The sequence below is a fragment of the Eublepharis macularius genome, chromosome 5 (genome assembly GCF_028583425.1).
Source record: "Eublepharis macularius isolate TG4126 chromosome 5, MPM_Emac_v1.0, whole genome shotgun sequence".
NCBI classification, from domain to species: Eukaryota; Metazoa; Chordata; class Lepidosauria; order Squamata; family Eublepharidae; genus Eublepharis; species Eublepharis macularius.
Genome location: NC_072794.1, coordinates 133,209,806 through 133,231,730, shown reverse-complemented (window position 1 = coordinate 133,231,730; position 21,925 = coordinate 133,209,806). Strand labels below are relative to the sequence as shown.

The window sequence follows — 21,925 nt, the reverse complement described above, 5'->3', positions numbered from 1 at the left end:
TTTGCATATGGATTGGTGATTGATATGCTAATCTTATCTGCAGGGCTATTGTAGGATGTAGAGTATTTTGTTAGTCTGGTGTTTTTCAGGACTGGAAACCATGCCCTATTCATTTTTAAACTCTCTTCTTTCCTGTTGAAATTGTGCTTATGCTTATGAATTTCGATGGCTTCCCTGTGCAATCTGACAAAGTAGTTGGATGTGTTGTATGGTATTTTAGTGTCCTGGAATAAGATACTGTGTCCTGTTTGAGTTAGGCTATGTTCAGCCACTGCTGATTTTTCAGGTTGGCCAAATCTGCAGAGTCTTTCATGTTCTTTTATTCTTGTCTGGATGCTACACTCTGTGTGGTCCCGATGTAAACTTGTCCACAGCTGCAGGATATGCGGTATACTCCTGCAGTGATGAGGGGTCTCTACTGTCTTTTGCTGATTGTAGCATCTATTGTATTTTTCTGGTGGGTCTGAATACTGTTTGTAGGTTGTGTTTTTTCACAAATTTTCCCATCTGATCAGTGATTCCTTTGATATATGGCAAAAACACTTTTCTTGTGGGGGACTGTTTTTCCTTATTTGTTTGATTTATCCTTGGTTCAATCGCTCTTCTGATTTCATTTCCGGAATAGCCATTTGCTTGAAGTGCATGGTTTAGATGATTAATTTCCTCATTGAGAAAGTGCAGTTCACATATCCATCTTGCACGGTCTACTAATGTTTTTATTATGCCTCTTTTCTGTTGAGGGTGGTGATTGGAGTTTTTGTGTAAATATCGATCCGTGTGAGTTGGTTTCCTGTAGACCTCGTGACCTAATTGAAAGTTTGTTTTGAGGATGACCAAGGTATCTAGAAATGGGAGTTTACCCTCGAGTTCTTTTTCCATGGTGAATTGTATGTTCAGGTGGATATTGTTGAGGTGGTTTAAAAACTCCATCAATTCTTCCTCACCATGACTCCAAATGATAAAGGTATCATCCACGAACCAGAACCAGACTGTAGGTTTCTGGGGTGCTGATTCTAAAGCTGTTTTTTCAAAATGCTCCATGTAGAAGTTTGCTATAACCGGGCTGAGAGGGCTTCCCATGGCCACCCCATCCATCTGTTCATAGAATTCGTTATTCCACTGGAAGTAACTGGTTGTCAGACAATGGAGGAGTGAGGCTGTTGCATCCTCTAGAAAAATCTGATTAATAAGTGTGATTGTGTCTCTTACTGGAACCTTAGTAAAAAGGGATACAACATCAAAACTGATGAGTATGTCCTGTGGATTGAGTTTCACAGGACTGATTTTGTTGATGAAATGTGCTGAATCTTTGATGTAAGACATGGTTTTTACGATGTGGTCCTGTAGATGATTGGCCAGATGTTTAGCTAATTCATATGTCGGTGAACCAATGGCACTCACGATGGTTTGGAGTGGCACTGAATCCTTATGAATTTTAGAGTCCATATAGTTGTGGCGGCTGTGCTTCTGTCTTGCATAGTTTTCTGTGTGTGTCAGGATGAAGTGAGGATCTACAATCTACAATTGTTGTTTGGTCCATTATATGATATGATGAATCCGTCTTTCATATCCTTTGTTTTCAATGCACCTTAAAGTTGAGATTTGTTTATTTGGTATTCTCAGAACTTTGGAAATTTGTTTTTATGTATCACTTTATCTGTTATTTTAGTTGTATGCTTTTGTTTTATAAAATAAGAGGTCATACACTTCTTTGGGCAAAGGCTAGTTGCAACTTGAAATATTCTCTCTATTATGTTAAATTATCACAAATCAACTCATATGATGTATCCTCCTCCTGAGCCCCATAATATATAAAAGATCTGCTTACTGATGGCACAGCAATATTTTCCCACTATAATACATGCCACAAGAGGGTAAATCTATAAGCATCTGTCTCTGCAACACTTTTAAAGCTTCTAGATAGTACAGCAATGATTAGCAACTGTGTATAAGGCATGTAGAGGGCGGATCTGTTTGTTGTTATTGCTTGAGTTCTGCTGGGCTGGCAAGTGTTCACCCATCATTCATTGCAGCCTAGACTTTAAAAGCCTTTCTAGCACAATTCAACCCTGTCATATTTGCTAATGTACTGAGTTCCCTGATAACATGATCTGAACATCAAGCAATAATGGATGAAAGTTCATGCGCTAGACCACAAATAATGCAAACAAACAAAAATGCCCTTCAGAATGTAATTTCTTTTTAGCAGTACTATAGCCTTTGGAAAAATTCTGAGCATGATCAAAATTGTTACCTTGTTTTTTGCTAATGTATACCCAGTGCTACCCAGTGTTACATTTTAATCTACATTTGCGTATTTTGTTGGCACGTAGAATACAAATTAGGATGGCTTTATTATGGTTGGCCTTTGCCCAAGAGGCACTCTAGACTGTGCTCAGATCTACTCTTCCTAGTGGGTTTGCATCATTTCTCTCCTTGAGCCTGCTTCCTTACTACCCATACGGAACTATCTATTCAGTCCTTAGCTCCCAGAAATATCTACTTATCCCACATTTCCCTTTACCAGGATTGTTACATCCCCCGCACTGTAGCTGGCTTCTCTGGAAACAACATAGGCTTAGAGGTCGGCATTCTTATTGGGTTCATCAGCCAGCCCCATTCATTTCTTTAATATTCCACCACTACCACAATTTAAAGGGCCAAAGGCCTGTATAGGCAGCATTTTTTTTTACAAAAGTTCATCAGGAAATATCATTGATGGATCAAAAGCCCATTATACAGCTCCAGGACAAATAACCCATCTTTCCAATTAACACAGAAAATTCTGAACCATCAGGAAAAGGTATCAATAAACTAAGCTGCTTTACTGTGCACTTTCATCAGATGCAGAATTCTTGGAGAGATGGAATTTTCACCAATAACTTTTTGCCTTATTAAAGGCCTATGTGATGAAAAAAACCCTACTATTGATTATGACTTCCATGATACAACAGATAAATGTTTAAGTGATGCCTCTGTAAGACAGCCCCCAAAGTACCCATACTGATGGCGTATCACAGAATGATACCATAGCTCATTAGGTGCAAGAGGTAATTTCAGCTGGTACAAATTTTCTCAACTGGCACAACAAGCTGCATCTACCAAAGGAATCTGAGAAATGCATGAACAAACAACTGTGATTGCTAAGTAATTGTCAGTGGGCTCCTAAGCAGAGTTACACAATTCTGAGCCCGCTGACTTCAATGGACATAGAGGCATGTAACTTAGGGGTGTACATTTGGATATACCTGTGCTGAAATTAATTACGAAAGTAGCTGTTTGGGGATGGCCTGAGGATATCTGAATTGACACAAAACACTCCTGAAATTCTGGAAGTAATTAAAACTTCTCTTTCTCAGGAGCGTTCTGGTTTGAGGGAGGTGTAGGAGTGGGGAGGGAGAGAGAGGAAGCTGGCCCATCCAACAGCTGTTAGTTGGTGTCACTGACCATTTAAATTTTAAAGGAACTAGAAATACCGCATGCCAACTAATAGCTGATAGCTGAGGAGACAGGTCAACTTCTAGACAGGCCAGGTCTACTTATAAGAAATAAAGGGACCACAGGAAATACTGGCCCTATTATTTGCAATGGCAGGTAAAGCTGGTCTTCGTCCACCAGACTATCAGCAGTTAGTTGGCATCAGCTGTTAGTCAGGGTTAGGAGCAGGAGAGGCTGGCTAATAAATATTTGGCAGGGGCTGCTTCCTCTCTGTCCTTCCATGTTCCTGCTGGCTCAGGGAGGGGGGATGTGGGGGGAATTAGAAAATAATTCCCCCCCCCAAAAAATTAGAAAATGACTCCTCCCCAATCCTGAAACAGTACTGAGCATATGGATACTTTGGAATAATGAAAAGCATGCCCTTCCCGAAATCCATATCCAAAATTAATACAAACATTCTTGAAGTGCACACACTCCTAATGTAGTTCTGCTTAGGAAGAGACTGTGACTTACAATTTGTGAGGTCAACATGAAGCAGTATTAAAGTGTGGAAGAAAATATACAAAATAATTCATCTTAAATCCTGTATACATCTTAGTCTGAATTCTGCTGTGTACACCTGGGTGCCACAAGAGACAGGCATTTTCCCATTAATTTTACAGTCAGGAAAAGTTCCAGGTACAATTAAGACGAATCCACACTATATCATTGCAACGTTTCAAAGAAAGGAAAGCAAGCATTACATATAGATACAAAAAATACCACAATCCAAAGTCTCAATTTCTAGTTATTGTTGCAATTCAGAAACAAATTGTATATAACAATAGGAAGATGCTGAGTGAAGTCCCTGAGCTATTTTTCCCAGGAAAGGGACAAGTCTAAGCTCTGGAGGTAATGGCTTGTGAGACAAATCAGCTTCCTGGACCTATGAAGAATAATGTAAAGAATAGGTAAGACAGTAGACCCAAATTTCTTTAGATACAAGAAAGTACCATATGCTAACAGAATATGCAGATGCCCATATGATAAAATTGAAACCACTGAACATATGATTATAGAGTGTCTCATATTTAATGAACTGAGGGCTAACTTAATCAGCCCTCTACTTAAAAATATGGAACTACCTAATATGAGAGCCCAGGTGATGTGGTTACTATTGGATACAAATGATTCTGTTACTCTTTCTGTGGCAAAATATATAGGGGCAATAATTAAATACCAGAGAAATGACATTAAGTAAAGCTCTTCCCATTTTAACTTCTGCTTAAGGTGATAGCTGTATGAGCAGTACTAAGTAGACAGACAGACGACAACTTGCATAAATGTTGCCAAAAAGGGAAATACATTCATGAGAAAGTTCCCACTCCAGTAACCAGGAAAAACAGACAGTTTCAACGCCTTGGTCCTTCATCGCAGTGCTGGTCTTCCATTATTATGTGCCCTTCATCTGGCTCTTTCAGGATTTAGATGAAACTCATGCTACACATTACTGCAAATGTGTGTGTAAGCCCAGGAGCCTTAACTTTGAATCCACTATTGCCTGTCAAGTATGCAACATTATCATTGAATACCCTCTAAAACACAAGTTAAAAAACAGGGACATAAGAACATCATTCTAGAGAAGGCAACTCTACTTATATAGGCATATTTATGATATAGAAAGACAAGAGAGAAAAGGGTTCTCTTAAAAGTACCATTTGTTATTTGAGACCAATTAGCACTTTTTGGAGAACCTGTTTCTTCCTTGCCTCTGTTGCTGTTACAATGCACCCTCTGTTGCTTTCTTTCTGGAAGCTCATCATTGCACATACTAGAGAGCCAATTTACACATTACAAAGTCCACGTGTCCCATATAAATGTATTCTGGTAATTCCACACCAGGAACTTAATTCCCAGGCATGTGAGGACATGATTCAGATCAGGACTCCTGAATGTGGAATTAAGATGCTTAAGTCTTGCCCCATGCCCATTTTCCCAACCTGGTATGATACTGGGGAGATGCTATATGCTGGGTGGGTAAATTTACATGTATTGATGCTTACATGTAAGTTTACTTACAGGGGCAAATAGTGGTACTATAGTCCTGGTATTAATCAGGCCCCCACAAACCTGGGACATGAGTTTCCAGCACAGAACCATCTCTGATCCAAAGTCTTTCAGGTGGCCTTGTGAACATTCTAATGTGTGAATCACATTTGGAGGAGTATTTTTTGTTGCTTCTGTTGAACATGATCAGGAGTGGAGAAATGACAGCGGGAAGAAGAAATGATAAGGAGGAGGTTCCTTAAAAGTTCAAAATCCCTCCCCTTCAAGTGTTCCTGGATTTTACATTCTAGAAGATGAAGGTTTAAGACACCACAAGAGGAAAAATCCTGAGGGGGAGGGGGGAAGAGTCAATTTCAAGTGAGGAAGAGAAGGATGGACAAAGGATTGTGCTCTTTCCCACTGTTTCCCCATCATTTGCACTGGAGTTTTCCTTGCTGGGCTTCCCACATCTGTGTGTAGGTTGTACCTGAGGTATTGGAGACCAGCAAAATAACTCCTTCTCACTGGTTCATGCATGGCTTACTCTGATATGCTGTAGATGGTGCTAGTGTGTCACAGATTCTCATTATTGTCGGAAGGGATATTTAAGGCTCAGAAAAGGGATATTTAAGGCTCAGAAATATATGCTAAATTCCCCTTTACAGCTGTATCTTTCACTGGGACATTCAGGAAATGGGAACAGTCAAGTTCACACTTCATACTGCAACCCCTGATTGTCCCCTGAGCAGCCAACTGTCTGTGTAACTCAACCATTATCCAGATTATAAACACAGATGAGATGAAAGCAACAAAATACCAAGTATGTATTCAAATCTCCATCTCCTAGCTACATGGCTAACTTAATTTTGCCTCTGATTATACTTTTTGATTACATCAAACATAAAATCTAGAGCCATAGTATATAAAATGAGTAAAGAGTAATTTAAAAGATGGTACTAACAAGGCCTTCCCCTGACATTTTGTTTCAATTTATTTTAGTTTTAATTTTGTTTAAGCCTGACCTCTGCCACTTGATCATCTACCAAGTTTACCTTCCTCCTTTCTTTCCAGTGTAGGTGGACAACAGTAGCACAACCTTTCCTCTGCTGCAAGAAGGAGGGTCTTCCCTAAGTGTGGCGGGAATTCTGGGTTCAGAATTCCAAAAGACCCTTGAGAGGGCTATCAGGCTAGAGAAAAGAATAGAGAAATGGCGTGAAAAGGCCCTCAAATGACCAAAGGTAAACCTATTCAGTGCGCAGAATAAGCTAAAAAAATGAACAACTCAAATGTTAAAAGCTTCACATACTATGTTGGTAACAACGGTCTCAGATTAGAAGTTACGTATCAGACAGCCCAAGGAGAAATAGTAATGGACATGATCCAGTCAAAGTTCAGTACTTTCACTTAAGTGCTTAATATGTGATGGCTTGTGCCCAATGTGATAATCATTGTTAGGAAATGTAATATGGTAGAGGCTGACAGCCTACATAGTATAGGTAAGGAGTAAGATTAGGGTTCCAGAAATGTGTTCTTTTTTTAAAAAAAGGCTGCTTCATAATGTCAACTAATCCAGTCTCTGTTAACTGTTAGCCAAAACAGAATGGTAAGATTATTTCCAGGAGCCTAAAATGCTTCTTCATTAAGTGAGTAACTTGCCTTCACAATCTGAAGCTTGTCGGTTTTTTTTAAAAAAAAATATCTGAGTTAAAATCTTGCAGCTGCTTTCTCTGCTATTTTATTCTGGAGATGAAGTGGCAAGCTACTCAGATGAAACCCCAGCTGGATATCTGTGTTTTCCCATTTTCTTTCTCCAAACAAATATGTGAATTCTGTTTCTACAGCAGAATGTCAGCAACTGAAAAAAGAATCAAGGAAAGAAAAGGAATGCACCAAACCATGCATTTACTGTCACGATCCTAATCTGAAAGGACACTGCAAAATGATGTACCTGGCATCATCAGCAGGACAGAAGATTTGGGGGGAAACCTTCTTTCAGCATTAACTGTTTTAATTGCACTATTTATTATATACATCAATATAGCATGACTGCACTTGATACAATTTGAAAAACTGACATGCCTTCTGATTCCTTAACTTGGAAATGTTGTCTGAAGACAGCCTTGGTTATAGAGAAAGTCTCTTTCGGAAGGATAAAACAAAATGTCTTTTCTCTGACTGCTGTACATTTATTTCCTCCACTGCAGAGACTAGCTGCCACCGTCAAACACTTTGTCTGTCAAAACAGGCATGGCTGCACGTACCTTATAATGTGAGTCTGTCTCCTCTTCCTGAGTAGAACTGGAGGGAGATGGTGTAGCAGATTTGCTTCCGGGGGGTGATGGGGAACCATGGGTAACACCGCTTCTCAAACCCATCTGAGAAATCAGCTGTGACTGGCTGAGGGCACTCATGTGACCGGTTAACATCCCTGGTCGATTGATCAGGGGAACTTGATGGTTGGAATCATAGGAAGTGGCGTCTGAGTGGACCATCTCCTGGATCTGAGTTAGGAGAATATTACTTTTTAATTAAAATAGTATTGTATTTTTTGTCTTATCAAAATTATGTTATGATGCAGGGTGGGCATGTGTTTTTTTTTTTAACCGAGGTGTTAATCATCCTGGGAAAAACTAGTCTTTTCCATGCTGGAAAAACAAAACTAGTTTAAAAACTAGATTAAGGCATTAATCACCTTCAATTATATCCTATTGTCAGAACTGTTCCATTAAACAGAAGACTGCAATCAAGTTGCAGAAAATACAGCAACATATTTTGGTTGCCATTTTTTTAAAGTATAGTATATGCCTAATAGTGATATATGTAGATTAGATTCCTAATGCTCCAAAAGTTCCCTGGACAATTCCTGAGATCCAAATAACATAGCTCCTACAGCAACACTGTTGTACTAGGACATGCACTATCCCAGCTCCCAAATATGGCAGGATGGGTGGCCTACACAGGTTAAGTTATGTCAACACAACAGATTTTTCCAATTGTACCCTTTATCTTTCACTTTTCAAATGGCCACACTCAGTTTGGTTTGCCATTTTATATTTTGACCTCCTCCCTGCCGCCCAGGAACTTATGATTTTCCTGTTTTTGTTATAAAAGCCCATGTAAAACATGAGATAGTATGATGAAATGACAACAATACAGGATTCCATTCTTGAGGAAATAAGCAGACATGAAGAGAACCTGGGCCCAAAGGGCTGCACAATGCTTTACAATAGAATATCAAAATTGATGTAGTCAGTACAAAGAGAAAGTATATTTCTCAATTTACAATGGGTATTTCCAAAAACTGAAAATTTTACACTTGCTGGCCTGGCTAGGGATCTGAAAACAGAAACTGAGGAAAAGAAAGGCTTTGACTAAAAAGGAGTTCCCAGAACGAGGAGTAGAAAGGGCAGCATTAATTTAAAGCATGTCCTATACAGTAATTCTCAAGACTATGTTGTTTTCCTAAATTGTTTTTATGGAAGGTTATTCTGTCACCTTCTGTAGCGAGTTTTTCACAATAAAACTTTTCCAATTTTTTTTTTAAAGTCCACTAATACCTGTGTTAATAATTATAAAAAATAATGCATTCCTTTCAATCAGTCCAATATAAGGAGTGTATCTGTGACACAAATAAGCAGACAAAATTAAAGGAATAACTACAGTTTTTCAAAATTTAGAAGTTGGACTCATGCAGAGAATTTATCTACCTTTGCAAATATAACCTGCATTATCAAATATTTAAACATGGGTCTATTAAAAAAAATAGCAAAATGAAAACCAAATTCTACCAAGGACACTACAGGTTAACAGTGCAATTTTATCAGTTACTCATAGGGATCCCAGGTCCCCCAGTTGGGGTTGGGGACCCCCTGCTCTCACCCTTGGCTACCCGCTACCACTCATCTGGCCGGTGGAGGGGGACATGTGGGGGAATAGGCCTTCTGGGTGCGCTTCTGGGGAAGCATGATGATGACATCATCGTGCTGCCCCATGAGTAAAATATACAACCACAAACTGCTGGCATTAACCTTTAAAGTCCAGCATAACTTAAGGACCCGAGGCAAACTGAGAAATGGCCTTCTTGGTCATGGTGCCGAAACTTTGGAACTTCCTCCCCAGGCAGACTCATCAATCTCTCTCTATTTTCCACAAGCAGATAAAGAGTTTTTTGTTTTGTTTGGCATTCCCATTCTAGCTCTTTATTACTCCTCCTCCTGATTTGTTTTTGTGTTTATATTATTTATTTATTTGACATTTATAGTACGCCTTTCTCACTGAGACACAAGGTAGATTACACACTGCAAGGGAATACAAAATAATCAACAGCTAGGACATTCATGGAGCAAAATATAATATGATGCGCAGTTAGGGCATTTAATGAACAGATACAATAGGATAGGAAAATTTGAAAACAAGCATAAAGCCAAAACACAGAGACGAAACCTTTCTGAAACAAAGTGTAATTTATTACCAAGACATCTATTAGCAGCATGGAAACTATCCAATAGGAGCATTTCTACATAAGCAAACAGTACGCAATAGCATAGACTATAGTCCCTGCCCCTTACCAAGGCATATCATACAGCCCTATAATCTGAATAGAAAGACCTCCTGAATAATTCACAGTTTTGCATAATTTGTGGAAAGCCAGAAGAGTAGGAGCTTTCCTGACTTTCCCAGGCAGGCTATACCATAAGGTAGTGGCTACCACAGAGACAGTGTGTGTATGGACAGCTGTTGATTTTGCCCAGCTGCCTGGTGGTATCTGGGGAAGGTCCTGTTCAGTTGAGTGAAGTTGTCGTGGTGGAACATAGGGAGAGAGGCATGAAGGGTTTTGAATGTGATAATCATGACCCTGAATTAAGCACAGTAACTGATGGGTAGCCAATGGAGTGACTGCAGAATGATTTATTTAACTGTTCTCGATACTGCACACATTTGTATTTCAAATGCTTTTGAATGCCTGAAATGTTTTAATGTTTACCACCTTGGGAAGCCTTAGTTGAGTGGAAAGGCAGCATAGAAATGTTTTAAATAAGTAAGTACAAAAATAAATCTAACCATCCATTCTCACTGCTAGAGAGCCGAGGATAGATTTAAATGTTTGGAATGACAGTTCTGATATCTGCTAATTTTTTTGTTTCCTTTCTTGATTGCCATTTTCATACAGTTATATCAACCTACTGTTGTAACAAAACATGCATCAGACTCTTTGAATTCCCAACTTTAACTTTTTAAATAAAGTAACTCTTCATTCCATTGCAGAGATATGCCTTTTTCCTTATATCACTGCAAGGGAAGGGACTAGAGACTTACTTTTAAAAAAAATGAAAGCTGGGAATTTAGAGAACTTGCTGCATGTCTTGTTACAACAGGAGGTCAATGCAGCACTGTGAAAATGACAATTTTTTTTTAAAAAATGCAGAAGTTCTGGGGGGCCCAGGGGGTGGCTACTTCTGGTACCAGAAAAAGCAGCTTGAAAAGCACACAGTTGCTGGTGCTTTCTAGGGTCTGTCCCAAAAGAGGTTGGTTTGCCCTGTCACTGCTCGCCTCCACCACCTAGCTCTGGATCAGTCTGCAGAAAAGCCCTTAGTTTCATTCATATTACTTTATGGCCGCAATCCTAAGAACACTTTCCTGAGGGTAAGTCTCATTGAATAAAACAGCACTTACTCATGAGTAGACCTCCTTAGATTTATTCCCTATAAAATGGTAATATAATGATAAACCCAGCATTTTGTTGTTGCCTTTTTAGCCTCTTATTCACTGTGAAATGTTAATAAATTAATAATAAAATAATTAAAGGGCATTTTCTGCTGCTAGAAGGATACGAAATCTTAAAATAGTTCCTAGTAAAAATATAATTACACATTATGGCATTTGTGAAATAAAATGTCGGAAGAAAGTTTATATCCAAGGAATGAAATGTGACTTTTCTGTTATTGGTACAAAAACCACAGGAGGAGTAACTTGTTCCTTTCATATGACCCACATGTGTAAAACAAGTAACTACTTTAGTATCCTAATGAAGGGGCCAACGTATTTGGGAAATCTCCATTTTTTCTGCTTGAGGAAATTAAGCCAGATACTTAGGCAGAATCAGATTCAGACGCAGTGGAAACCAGCAGGAGGTAAATCAAACACTGTCTTAAGCATTTCCCCAACTTTTTTCTTTTTATATTAATCTGATTAATGTTAACATGAGTTTAAAGACCCAAGGCTTTATTTATTAACAATTTTCGTTTCCGATAAGCCCACTGAGGTGCAATCTCTCATTAGCAGGGGACTCCTGCCAACTCCATTAGCAGCTCATAAAGTAAGAGATGTAGGGAAGAGCAAAGAAGGCTCAGTAGGCTTCAGCAGAAATAAATCCAAATGCAGAAGCAGATTTATTGCTACTGGTCGGGAATCAAGAGCTTTTCTACAACACTAGACAGCATGTTGGTTTCAGATACGCAAAAGGCATGGAGGGGCAGTTGTCAGCAGACTGAGGAGCAGAGTAATTTTTACAGCTCTTTTCTGTATGATTAATAAATATGAGGATGTGCTTTAAAACAAGTTACATTTGCATTCCATTTCTAATAATCTTCCCAAAAGATCAATGCAGTATTCTAATCTACTCTACATCAAAATAACCTTTAAGCTGTTCCATAGTCATCCACTGATGACTCTGGTAACTACTGATGACTTGATAAATGAATTGACCATCACAGAGAGAACAGTCATAGCACCTTATTCTACCTTAAATGTCATGCTTCAGAGTTAAATCATAAGCTGCCAACCATCAAGTGAATAATAATCATGTCTGGCATAATCAAGTGACCTATATCCCTGTGTGAACCAGCCATTACAGGCATCTACTCATATGGGAAGAGCACCACATGGTTTGCCCTTTACATGACGTGTTCCATGCAGTTCCATGCAGTGCCAGCCCTCTATTTGAACCATCATTCCCCGTTCCGACTGGGACTGTCAATCCAGAGAGTACCAAAGAAAAGGAAGAGGTGGTGGCAGGACCCCCCGCCCAAACACACACACCGGGTCGCTGCTTCCATGTGGGATACTGGTCCAAGGAGATCAGAGCACACATGTGGTGGTACAAGCATGCACTAGCTCTTTTGCAGTACTTGCCGGTTAATAATCCCAACTGGACTGGCCCTGGTAGCCTGAGGGCTGTCTAAGCTGGATGAGCTGCCTGGTCTCCCTGCCCATCATCTGTGGAGGGTCCTTTTGGTCATGATGAGTGGTCTTCTTGCCCCAGCATGGGGAAGCCAGCCAGCAACTGTAGGAGGACACTGGGTGGTCTTGGAAACCGCTGGAGTGGGATCCTCATGGGCATCTCCCCAGCAGGGCATGACCAAGAGTGGTTATTGCCAGGACGTTCCCCTCAACTGCATATGCGGATCCTTTGGGGCAGCTAGGGTGTCGGTGTCGGTGTCGGGGCCAGGGAGTGGACCATCCCCTTGCACCCACATTTGCACAGGTGGGTGAGGGAGACCGACCCTGTCCAGTGGGCCACATGATGCTGGCACAGGAGGGTGTCATAAGGCTGGAGGCGCCGTGGCCAAGGCACACCTGCCTCATGGCAAGGGTCCAGCTACCTGGGCAGTGTGGGATGGCTAAGTGCCCCCAGCAGAGCAGGGGGGACTGTAGGCCTGTGACTTGCCTGATCAGTTATAGGGGCTGCCCCCACCATACCGCAGCTCGCCCCGAACGTCTTTCCCCCAGCTGGGCACCCGATACATGTGCTGTGACCGCAGGGGCATGTGGTCCCTGGCTGCCTGGTCTCTGGTGAGAGGGAAAAAAGGTGTCAATGAGCTGTGGGGGTTGCAGCCTGTGCATTGGCTGCATGTTTGCTTGCCGCTCGTGGGCATATCATGGGAGTGGCACAGCCATTGGAGGATGCTGGCAGGGTTGTCAGAGGAATGATGGGATGTGCACTCTTGGCTGCAGCCTTGATGCACTTTGCCAGGCTTGGCTGCTGGCATGGCTCTCCCATGAAAGTACTTAGGGAGCAGAAGAGCGGCGCTGCAGGTATGCAGGCACACAGGTGCTGGTGGTATGGTGAATCTCAGGACTGAGTTGTTCATAACCTTTGGCAAGGAACTTTTGAAAACCCAGGCATACAACTTCTATTTAACCACCTGTATCTATTTAGAACATTTCTATGTTACCTCTCCTGAAAGCCTTCTTGAGGCAGCTTACAAGTTAAAAAAACCCAGATGAAATTATTTAAAATAAACACAGCATTAAAAAATCAAGCAAAAGCACAAGTACAACATAAAATATTAAACAGCTTAAAAAAGGTCTCATAGAACATACTATAGTATTCTGTAAAAACAATTTAAAAGGTCAACCCCTAATTAAAATCCTGGGTACAAAGGCATGTTTTAGCCTGGTGCCCCAAAGAGAGTGCGCTCACAATTAGACAAGCATTCCACAGACAAGAAGTCTATCTATATGCCTTTTGACACTTTAAAAGAAGTATAAAAGGATGGTAAGGCAAGTCTTGCTTCTGCAGAAGTCATGCTGGTTTATCTCTGGCATGGCTTGTTCATCCACTTTTGAAAGTGCTTTCCACCAATTTACAAACGTTGGGCTAATGGGTTCATTTTTCTGGCACCCCATGGAATATTTCTTGTAAAAATACTGGATCCCTTCCATTCCTCTGGGAAAGAAGCTTTTTTTAGAGATTTGTTACATATTATTAACTCATATCAGCCTATTAGCAATTAGTCCACTGTAATATTTAATGAAAATGGTAAATAGTTCTGTTACTTCAGACCTGATCTGTTTAAGGGAGACTTGGGTTAATATTAAAGAATACTAAGAAAAAAGAACGTGCTTTGCTTATTTTACATTTAAATTAAGTAAAGTTTGTAAAGTATGCATTTTATAATTGTGGAAGGATATAATACAGGTTGTTGGGTTTTAAACAAATCGAAAAGATCATTCCCATCTGCAGCTACATTAGTCTCTTGGGCAAATACTATATTAAGATATTTTTCAAAATTCTTATTATGGAGCCAGTAGACCACAACGGCTCCATTTATCCATTAAATATGTAATCATACATTTTTCTTTAAAGTGCATATTATTAATGCAGCAGAGCAGAACCAGTCCAGGAATGTAATTATGGATATAAGACCCATGCAGAAAATTTCTTATGAAAATTGCAGAAAGGAGAATGAGCCCCATCTACCAGCCATTAACATCAATGGAAAGGTTCCAGAAGATCATACTGAATTGGATTGGGGCTCTGCTGTGGGTTTTCCAGAAAGCTGGGTAGGAATTGTTATCAATTCATGCCTTTATGATGGTTTAAAAATCCTAATATGAGTAATGCAGCATTACTCAAGAGAGCATATAGTTACAAAAACACACACAAGGATATGCTCAAGCACTTTCAAAGCACCATCCCTGAAACAGTCCTGATAAATTCAGTCAGTCTCCACAGAAAGGCAGGGGTCCAAGCGCTGGTTTTTGCATTACTTTCAGAAGCTCCCTTGCACATGGGTTCTCATGTGAGTGGCTTATTTACAACAAACAGGGTTATGTCATAGGAGGGAACACAATGAAGATCACAGTCGATCCTCTATCAACAGGGAGTGTTTTGAAATAGAAAATTATTTGTTTATATTTTCAGTTAGGTCATTTACTATCCACCTTCTGCCCCCTTCCCAAAGGAAGCCCAAGGAGTCTAATGTCCTGTTTATGGATAGCTTTCATGTATTCATTCCTCAAATGTTACATTGGTCCTTTGATCATGCCACAGGAATGCTGACAAAGGTGTAACTTTGGTCAACTTGATCCAATTCTGTTTTTGTCTATAGATCTAAAGCCTTTCTCATTTAAATCATGTTGTTTTTTGGTAAGTGAATATGAAATGTTCATATATGACATTCCCTATTATAAAGTATGCATTTTAATTTTTAGTTTAAATATTATCCTAATAGCATAATTGTTACGATTCACAAGCAGCATCTTACCGTACAACCTCTATGACTAAATGACCAATAACCTGTCTCCATTAAATTAACAGGTATTGAGCCTGAATTACTTTGCATCAGTTATTGTGATTCTTGTTCTTGTTTCACTGTCAGCCAATCTCAACTAATTTTTAAATCCGCTGGGAAGCTTAAATGTATTTGGTTCTTTTAAAAAAAGAAACAGTTTTGTCCAGTATTGCCCTCTTGAAAGCATGTTATTTATCTATTTGTTTAATTTATACTCCGCCTTTTCCCCCAACTGAGATCCAAAGTGGCCTTCTCGTTCATTTTATCCTCACAACAGCCCTGTGAGGTAGGTTAGGCTGAATGCACGTGACTGGCCCAAGGTCACCAGCAAGCTTCTATGGCAAAGTGGAGATTCAAACCTGGGTCTCCCATATCCTAGTCTGACACTCTAATTTCTATACCACACTGGGTCTCAAAGGCAGTGGCAACCCCATTACAACTATGACTGAAGCCAGAAGCGGTATCATAATATATGACCCAGAAATGGTGGAGCCAGTTGAGACTCCCCAGAAGAGTACAAGAGGGGATTCCCAGAACAGAAGGATAGTGAGAGGCAGGAAGCGGATATGAAAGGAGCTTCCCCGCAGCACTTACAATTAGAGATGGGCACGAACTGAAAAAAACCTGAACCATGTGGTTCGTGGTTCATCAAATTTCACGAACCATGAACCACAAACTTTCACAAACCTGTCCCTGGTTTGTGAACTGGTTCATTTGGTTCGTGAAAACGTCACATCTAGGTCAGAAAATCATCACTTCTGGGTCAGCAGAAGGTCACTTCCGGGGGCAGCAGAAGTTCACTTCTGGGTCAGCAGAAGGTCTGCAGGAAGTCCATCCCCTGTTGCCTAGGAAACTGATTGACTGGCTCCAGGCTGTCTGCAGTGACGAACCAAAAAATGAACCAAATGAACCAGCCTAAAAGTTCATGGCGGTTCGTCAGAAATGGGATCTGATGAACCATGGTTCACGAACCACAAACCGGCCTGGTTCGTGCTTAATTTTGGTTCGTATTTTGGTTCGTGCCCATCTCTACTTACAATAGAAAAACTGTCTTTTCAATCCAGGGAGGATTGTGGAAAGATGAGACGTGAGAAAGAAACCTCTAAGGAAATGACAGAGGCCTTCTACTTCAGATACTAATCAAATTGTGATCCTCATATGAAGTAACGTAGGAGGAGAGCAACTGATAGTTTCCCAGCTATTGAGACTGAGGGAACAGGAGGTTGCATGAATTGGGAGCCCTGGTTCCCTGCAAGGTGGTTTCTCCCAAGTTAATTGTTGGTGCTTAGTATTGAAGATATTATGAGCCCTTCAGAATTTCAAGGCAATGTGGCTGAACTTTTGGAAGAAACACAAGCAGCTGGGGCCATCTTGGACAATGGTCTATGACAAATTACTGTACGGGGCAAGTAAGCTTTAGAATGTTACTCAGATTTAGCTCCAGCGCCAGACCAAATAGGAACATTTGATTCCCCCCCTGCAATTTTGTTATAATTTGCTGTTTTAAAAGTTCCTGTTTCTTGCCTTTTTAAATGCCATGTAATCTCTGCCACCCTCTTTTAAATGACTTTTACATTTTTGAATATAAGACTGTGCCTGCAGGATAGCACCACATCTGAGCGTGTGCATATGTATAGTCAAATCACAACTGACTTATGGTGACCCTGGCAGGGGGCTTTCAAGGCAAGTGAGAAACAGAGGTGGTTTGCCATTGCCTTCCTCTGCAGGGTCTTCTTTGAAGGTTGCCTGTCCAAGTACTGACTCTGCTTACCATGCCACCTTCCTTAACATCATACTTACCCTACATTAAAACTGCTGTAGTCATGGTTATCAGTCTGTTAAGTTGAGGGGAAGGGGGGGGGGAGAGTTGTATTTACATTTTAAAAATCCAATGTAGTTATTTATTAGGTGAATTCAGTCACCTAATATATTTGGGGTACAATTCTATACTATTCAGTTGATGATTGTAGTAGTATACCTGATGTTTATTTACCACTTTTGCAGACAGGCCAGTATTAGTTACTAGGTAACTAATGTGGTCTAGGAGTTAGAGGGTCAGACCAGGACCAAATTACTAAGTCATTCTCTCTTAGCCTAACCTACCTGGCATCATTATTGTAGGGATGCCAAGTGACTGCTTCAGATGGGCATTTTCCTGCCAATGCCCTCAGCTCTGGGGCTGGTGAAAGAAACAGCAGGGGGTGGATGTGATGTTGTGTAATGTGCAAAAAACTTGGACATGACATCAGCTGACACTCTAGAAACTCTATGGTAACATTATAGAGTTTCTAGAGTGTCGGCCAATGTGCTGACATCACATCTGAGTTTTTGCCTGGATAGAATATCAATTCATAGCATGATGTCAAGTCCGCCCCTTGCCCCACCCCCAAAGCAGGTGGCCAGGCAGCTCCCTGGAGGAAATCTATGACTGACCAATTAATCTCAAACACAAATTATAGATGTGTGGAGAGATTGTGGCTTGCCTCAGGCTAACAACGATATAGCCTAAGGTCCTGGCCAGGAAAGTTTCCAGCTCATGCTTTTAAACAGTATGCTGCACCAGATCATTTCCAGCTGATAAGAATCCACCAGTGTGGAAAAGATGCTATGAAGGATATGGGTAAGCCATTGCACTTGGAGATGGCTGTTGGCAAGAATGATAGATAAGAGAGAAGGATTAAAATAGCACCAGGAGCACACGTAGTGATTCCTAGAATAACATAAAAATTCCTGCCCCAGAGAGATACCTTAAATTTGAACAAAGGGATAATGGAAACACTCAAAGGATGCAAAATCAAAAAGAGTCCAGTAGCACCTTTAAGACTAACCAATTTTATTATATTGGTTAGTCTTAAAGGTGCTACTGGACTCTTTTTGATTTTGCTACTACAGACTAACACGGCTAACTCCTCAGGATCTATGACTCAAAGGATGGGAAGCCAGGGTACCAAACAGAGGAAGTGAGAAAGGCAAGGATATAAGGAGACACACATATGAGCAAGCAGATTTACGCTTATGCAGGTGTTCAGTTTTCAGCTCAGGATGAGATACATAAAAATGCCCAGTCCCCAAATCAACCTCCCAAGAGAGTTCTCAGATGTCACATTTCATATCACCAGGAATGGTTGCATTGCACGATCAGCAATGTTGCTGCTAAGTTAACATAAAGAGTGCTGCTGAATTGCAACCAACTCATCACAACCCCATGAAGTTCCATCTCAGAGGGTTCTCAAGGTGAGCAATGAGCAGAAGTGGTTTGCCTTCCTCTGCATGGCAGCCCCTGACTTCCTTGATGGTTTCCCATCCAACTACTGACCCTGCTTAGGTTCTGAGCTCAGACAAGATTGGGCTAATCTGAATATTAAGGTTGCTATGAGGTTAATTTATACACAGTCAAACATTCCTGGAAAATCACAATTTAGAACATATTTGCAAATCTTAAGGAGTTTTCTTGTACCCAGGATCAGCCAGCAATGGCATGTGTGTTTTCAAAAGCTTTCAAAAACTTGCTTCCAATTCTAGTCTATACAGATAATGCCTTCTCAGCACCAAAACTGTTTCTGATTCCAACAGGAAATCTGAAACACAACATCAGCAGCCCAGCCCAGGGTGAGTTATTTTCTTTCCTTTACCAGAAGGTAACCAAACAACATGAAGAATGACATAGATTCTTGGGCAGTCATGTTCTTCTCAGTACAGTACGCTCTGTTTGCCATTAGTGCTTACAGCATCTCTCTGAAGAAACCATTCTGGCCTGTCAGACTTGATCACCCATGTTACATTTCTGCTTCTTTGGTGAAACAAAAGCTACAGCCGCTTCAAATCAGCAACTCACGAGAACAATTTCCTCCATGGTAGCAAATCAGAAAGGCCTTCTGATATACCCATTTGTGGCATAGGCTGTCCCTCCTTAGCTCTTCCTAAAAAGCCCCTATAGTTACTATCAGCCCAGAAAGAAAATTATCCCTCAAATATTTCCTAAGATAATTTTTATTTCCTTATATTGAAGTTCTACAAACCCTCCCATGGGTATTCCCATGGAATTCAATATACCCTCCCATGGCCAAAATGTTTTAAATTATTCACTTTATAAAGGACAGCAAGGCCAATAAAATATATATCCCTAATTACTACCCACTCCTCTTCCTAATTTGTAACTGCTCCTAATAAACTTTCATGGTATATAGGAAATGCTTTACTGAGGTGACAAATTTCTGGTGGAATCTGAGATGTCTTGTTCAGAATAATAGCTATCTCACACAGGTGGCCAGCCGCTATTGTAAAATCAGTAAGCATTTAATTGAAACAAATGACTATAATAATAGTACATTATCCCTGCAGGCTCATAGCCATAACCGTTTTAATTATTGAGTTAAGAGTCAAACTAATTTATCCTTTAAAGTAACAGCCACCTTTTTGGTTCAACTGATCATCCTATTATGAATATGAGGGGAACAGTAGGGAAGGATTTAAAGAGGGAGCAATTTATTTCTGTAGGGGTAGCATTTATCACACAGTGGAGGCTTCCTACTGTTATGGCTCTCAATCACTGGCTCACATACAAACACAGTTAGTTTGCATTACTGTGAAGTAATGTAGTACTCTATTCAAACTTTACATTCTGCACAGTGCTGAGTATTTGCCAGGCTGGATGAAAGGTAAGTAAACGCCTGTTCTCCTGTTCATTTTTGATGTGGCACAATTCGTGCAGAGTAACCAGGGCTTTTTTTTAGGGGGAACGCGGGGGAACAGAGTTCTGGAACCTCTTGAAAACAGTCACATGGCTGGTGGCCCCGCCTCCTGATCAGGGGGCGGGGCCACCAGCCATGTGACCATTTTCTCCGAGGGCAACCCACTGAGTTCCACCACCTCTTTTCCCCGAAAAAAAGCCCTGGGAATAACTGTTCTCCACCATCTTCATATGGTGAACTTGTGTTCTAGACAAGGCCTCATTTTTCACTCTGAGAATCACTATGATTTCAGCTTTCCACAGATTTCAGCGTAATAAACGTAATTCTCAAGGGTATTTTAAATTTGACAACAACCTAATTCCAGGATATTTATTATTAAGAAATTATATTCTTTAAAAGTTAAAAAAAAGTCTGGGCTTCTTTCCTTCTCTGCTGTCATTTCTTATTTGATATGCATTACTGTTTTGGGGAGAACACTTGTACAGCAATCGGAATTCAGTGTTTTGATGGGCTATGATCTAGTGTTACAGCACACTATTATTACTGGGGAAAGAGTCATCCAAACACAATTAACACTTCATTATGAAGATGAATCTCTGCAGCCCCAGCGTTAAGAAAAACTGCTGGAAACAGAATGGTGTTTAATAAATGGGGAACCTTCTCTTGTTTACGTACCAGGCTTCAACCACATCTTAAAACCATGAATGAAAATAACACACTGGCGTTGCCATAGCTTCTATAATAATGAGCCCAATATTCCCTAATATTTTATGAGGGAGATCAGTAGTCTGCTTTCTCTATTTCAGTGATAGCTTGTCATAGTGGTATTATAATGTCTTTGAAAATCCAAGACATTTACTAAGATCAAAAAAAATAAGATGTGGAAGGTATCAATGTAAATGACATTGTAATTGGCTGGCTATTACAATAATAGACATTTGTGGGTTGGGAGTGGGTAGGAGAAGTAGAATGGAAGGAAAGTAGTGTGGCTCAAGGTCTTTATTTTACATTCATAATTCACAAGATGAAACTTCTGCTCTAATTGTAGAGCAGAAGTACAGTCCATTGCACAAGAAAATAAGGGCAGGCAAAGATACATGGCTTCTAATTCATGTATATGCAAGTACAGCCGTATTTGTTCTTTAAGGGAGTTTTATGCTATTTCTTTCGAAGTTCCGAAAACCTCTGAACCATTTAAGTGAGTAAGTGTGAATTTAAGGAAAATATTCAAGAGAGGGGAACCAGAATTCCTACTATATGGGAGATCTTCTGCTCCTTGCCTCTGTTCCCCACTCCTTGCTGCCCAGTTTTATTATAGAGATTTGAGGGATTGCTAGAGTGTTGTGGTGATGCATGATGTCACTTCCAGTTACATAACTGGAATTGAAGTTGTGGCATTGCATAGCATCACACAATATTGCGCAATGCTACTCCCAATAGCTCCCGAGCAACCCTTTTCCCAGTGGCAGCTTTGCGCTATTTTAATCAGAAGGAGCTATTCATGAAATTCTGAAGAGTAGTTCATTTCTGCTAGCACTGGAAAATAGTGGGATGGTTGAAGAGTGTATCAGCCTACAAAGTATATTACATGGATTGCTAGAGGTTTGTATGGAATTTGGTTTGTTGTGAAAAGGGTTGAGTGGGTACATGTCAGTCACTAAATTTTCTAAGACTATGTACTTATGGACTTTTTGTGCTTTATCTGAATACCATGTTTCAGCAATCCTTGAAAACACAACCCTGCCTGTTCTAAAT

General features: G+C 40.3%; 1 protein-coding gene across 4 annotated transcripts in view; it reads right to left on the bottom strand.

Annotated features, from left to right (window-relative positions):
* TOX2 (TOX high mobility group box family member 2) overlaps window positions 1–21,925 on the bottom strand; it is a 297,642-nt gene that overhangs the window by 56,215 nt on the left and 219,502 nt on the right. For 2 of the 4 annotated variants that reach the window (XM_054979270.1, XM_054979271.1), the window contains one exon: window positions 7,725–7,964. The exons of the other annotated variants lie outside the window; for them this stretch is intronic. In XM_054979270.1, coding sequence (XP_054835245.1) covers window positions 7,725–7,964 — 240 coding nt within the window. The remainder of the gene's footprint in view (window positions 1–7,724; window positions 7,965–21,925) is intronic. 4 annotated transcript variants of the gene reach the window in all.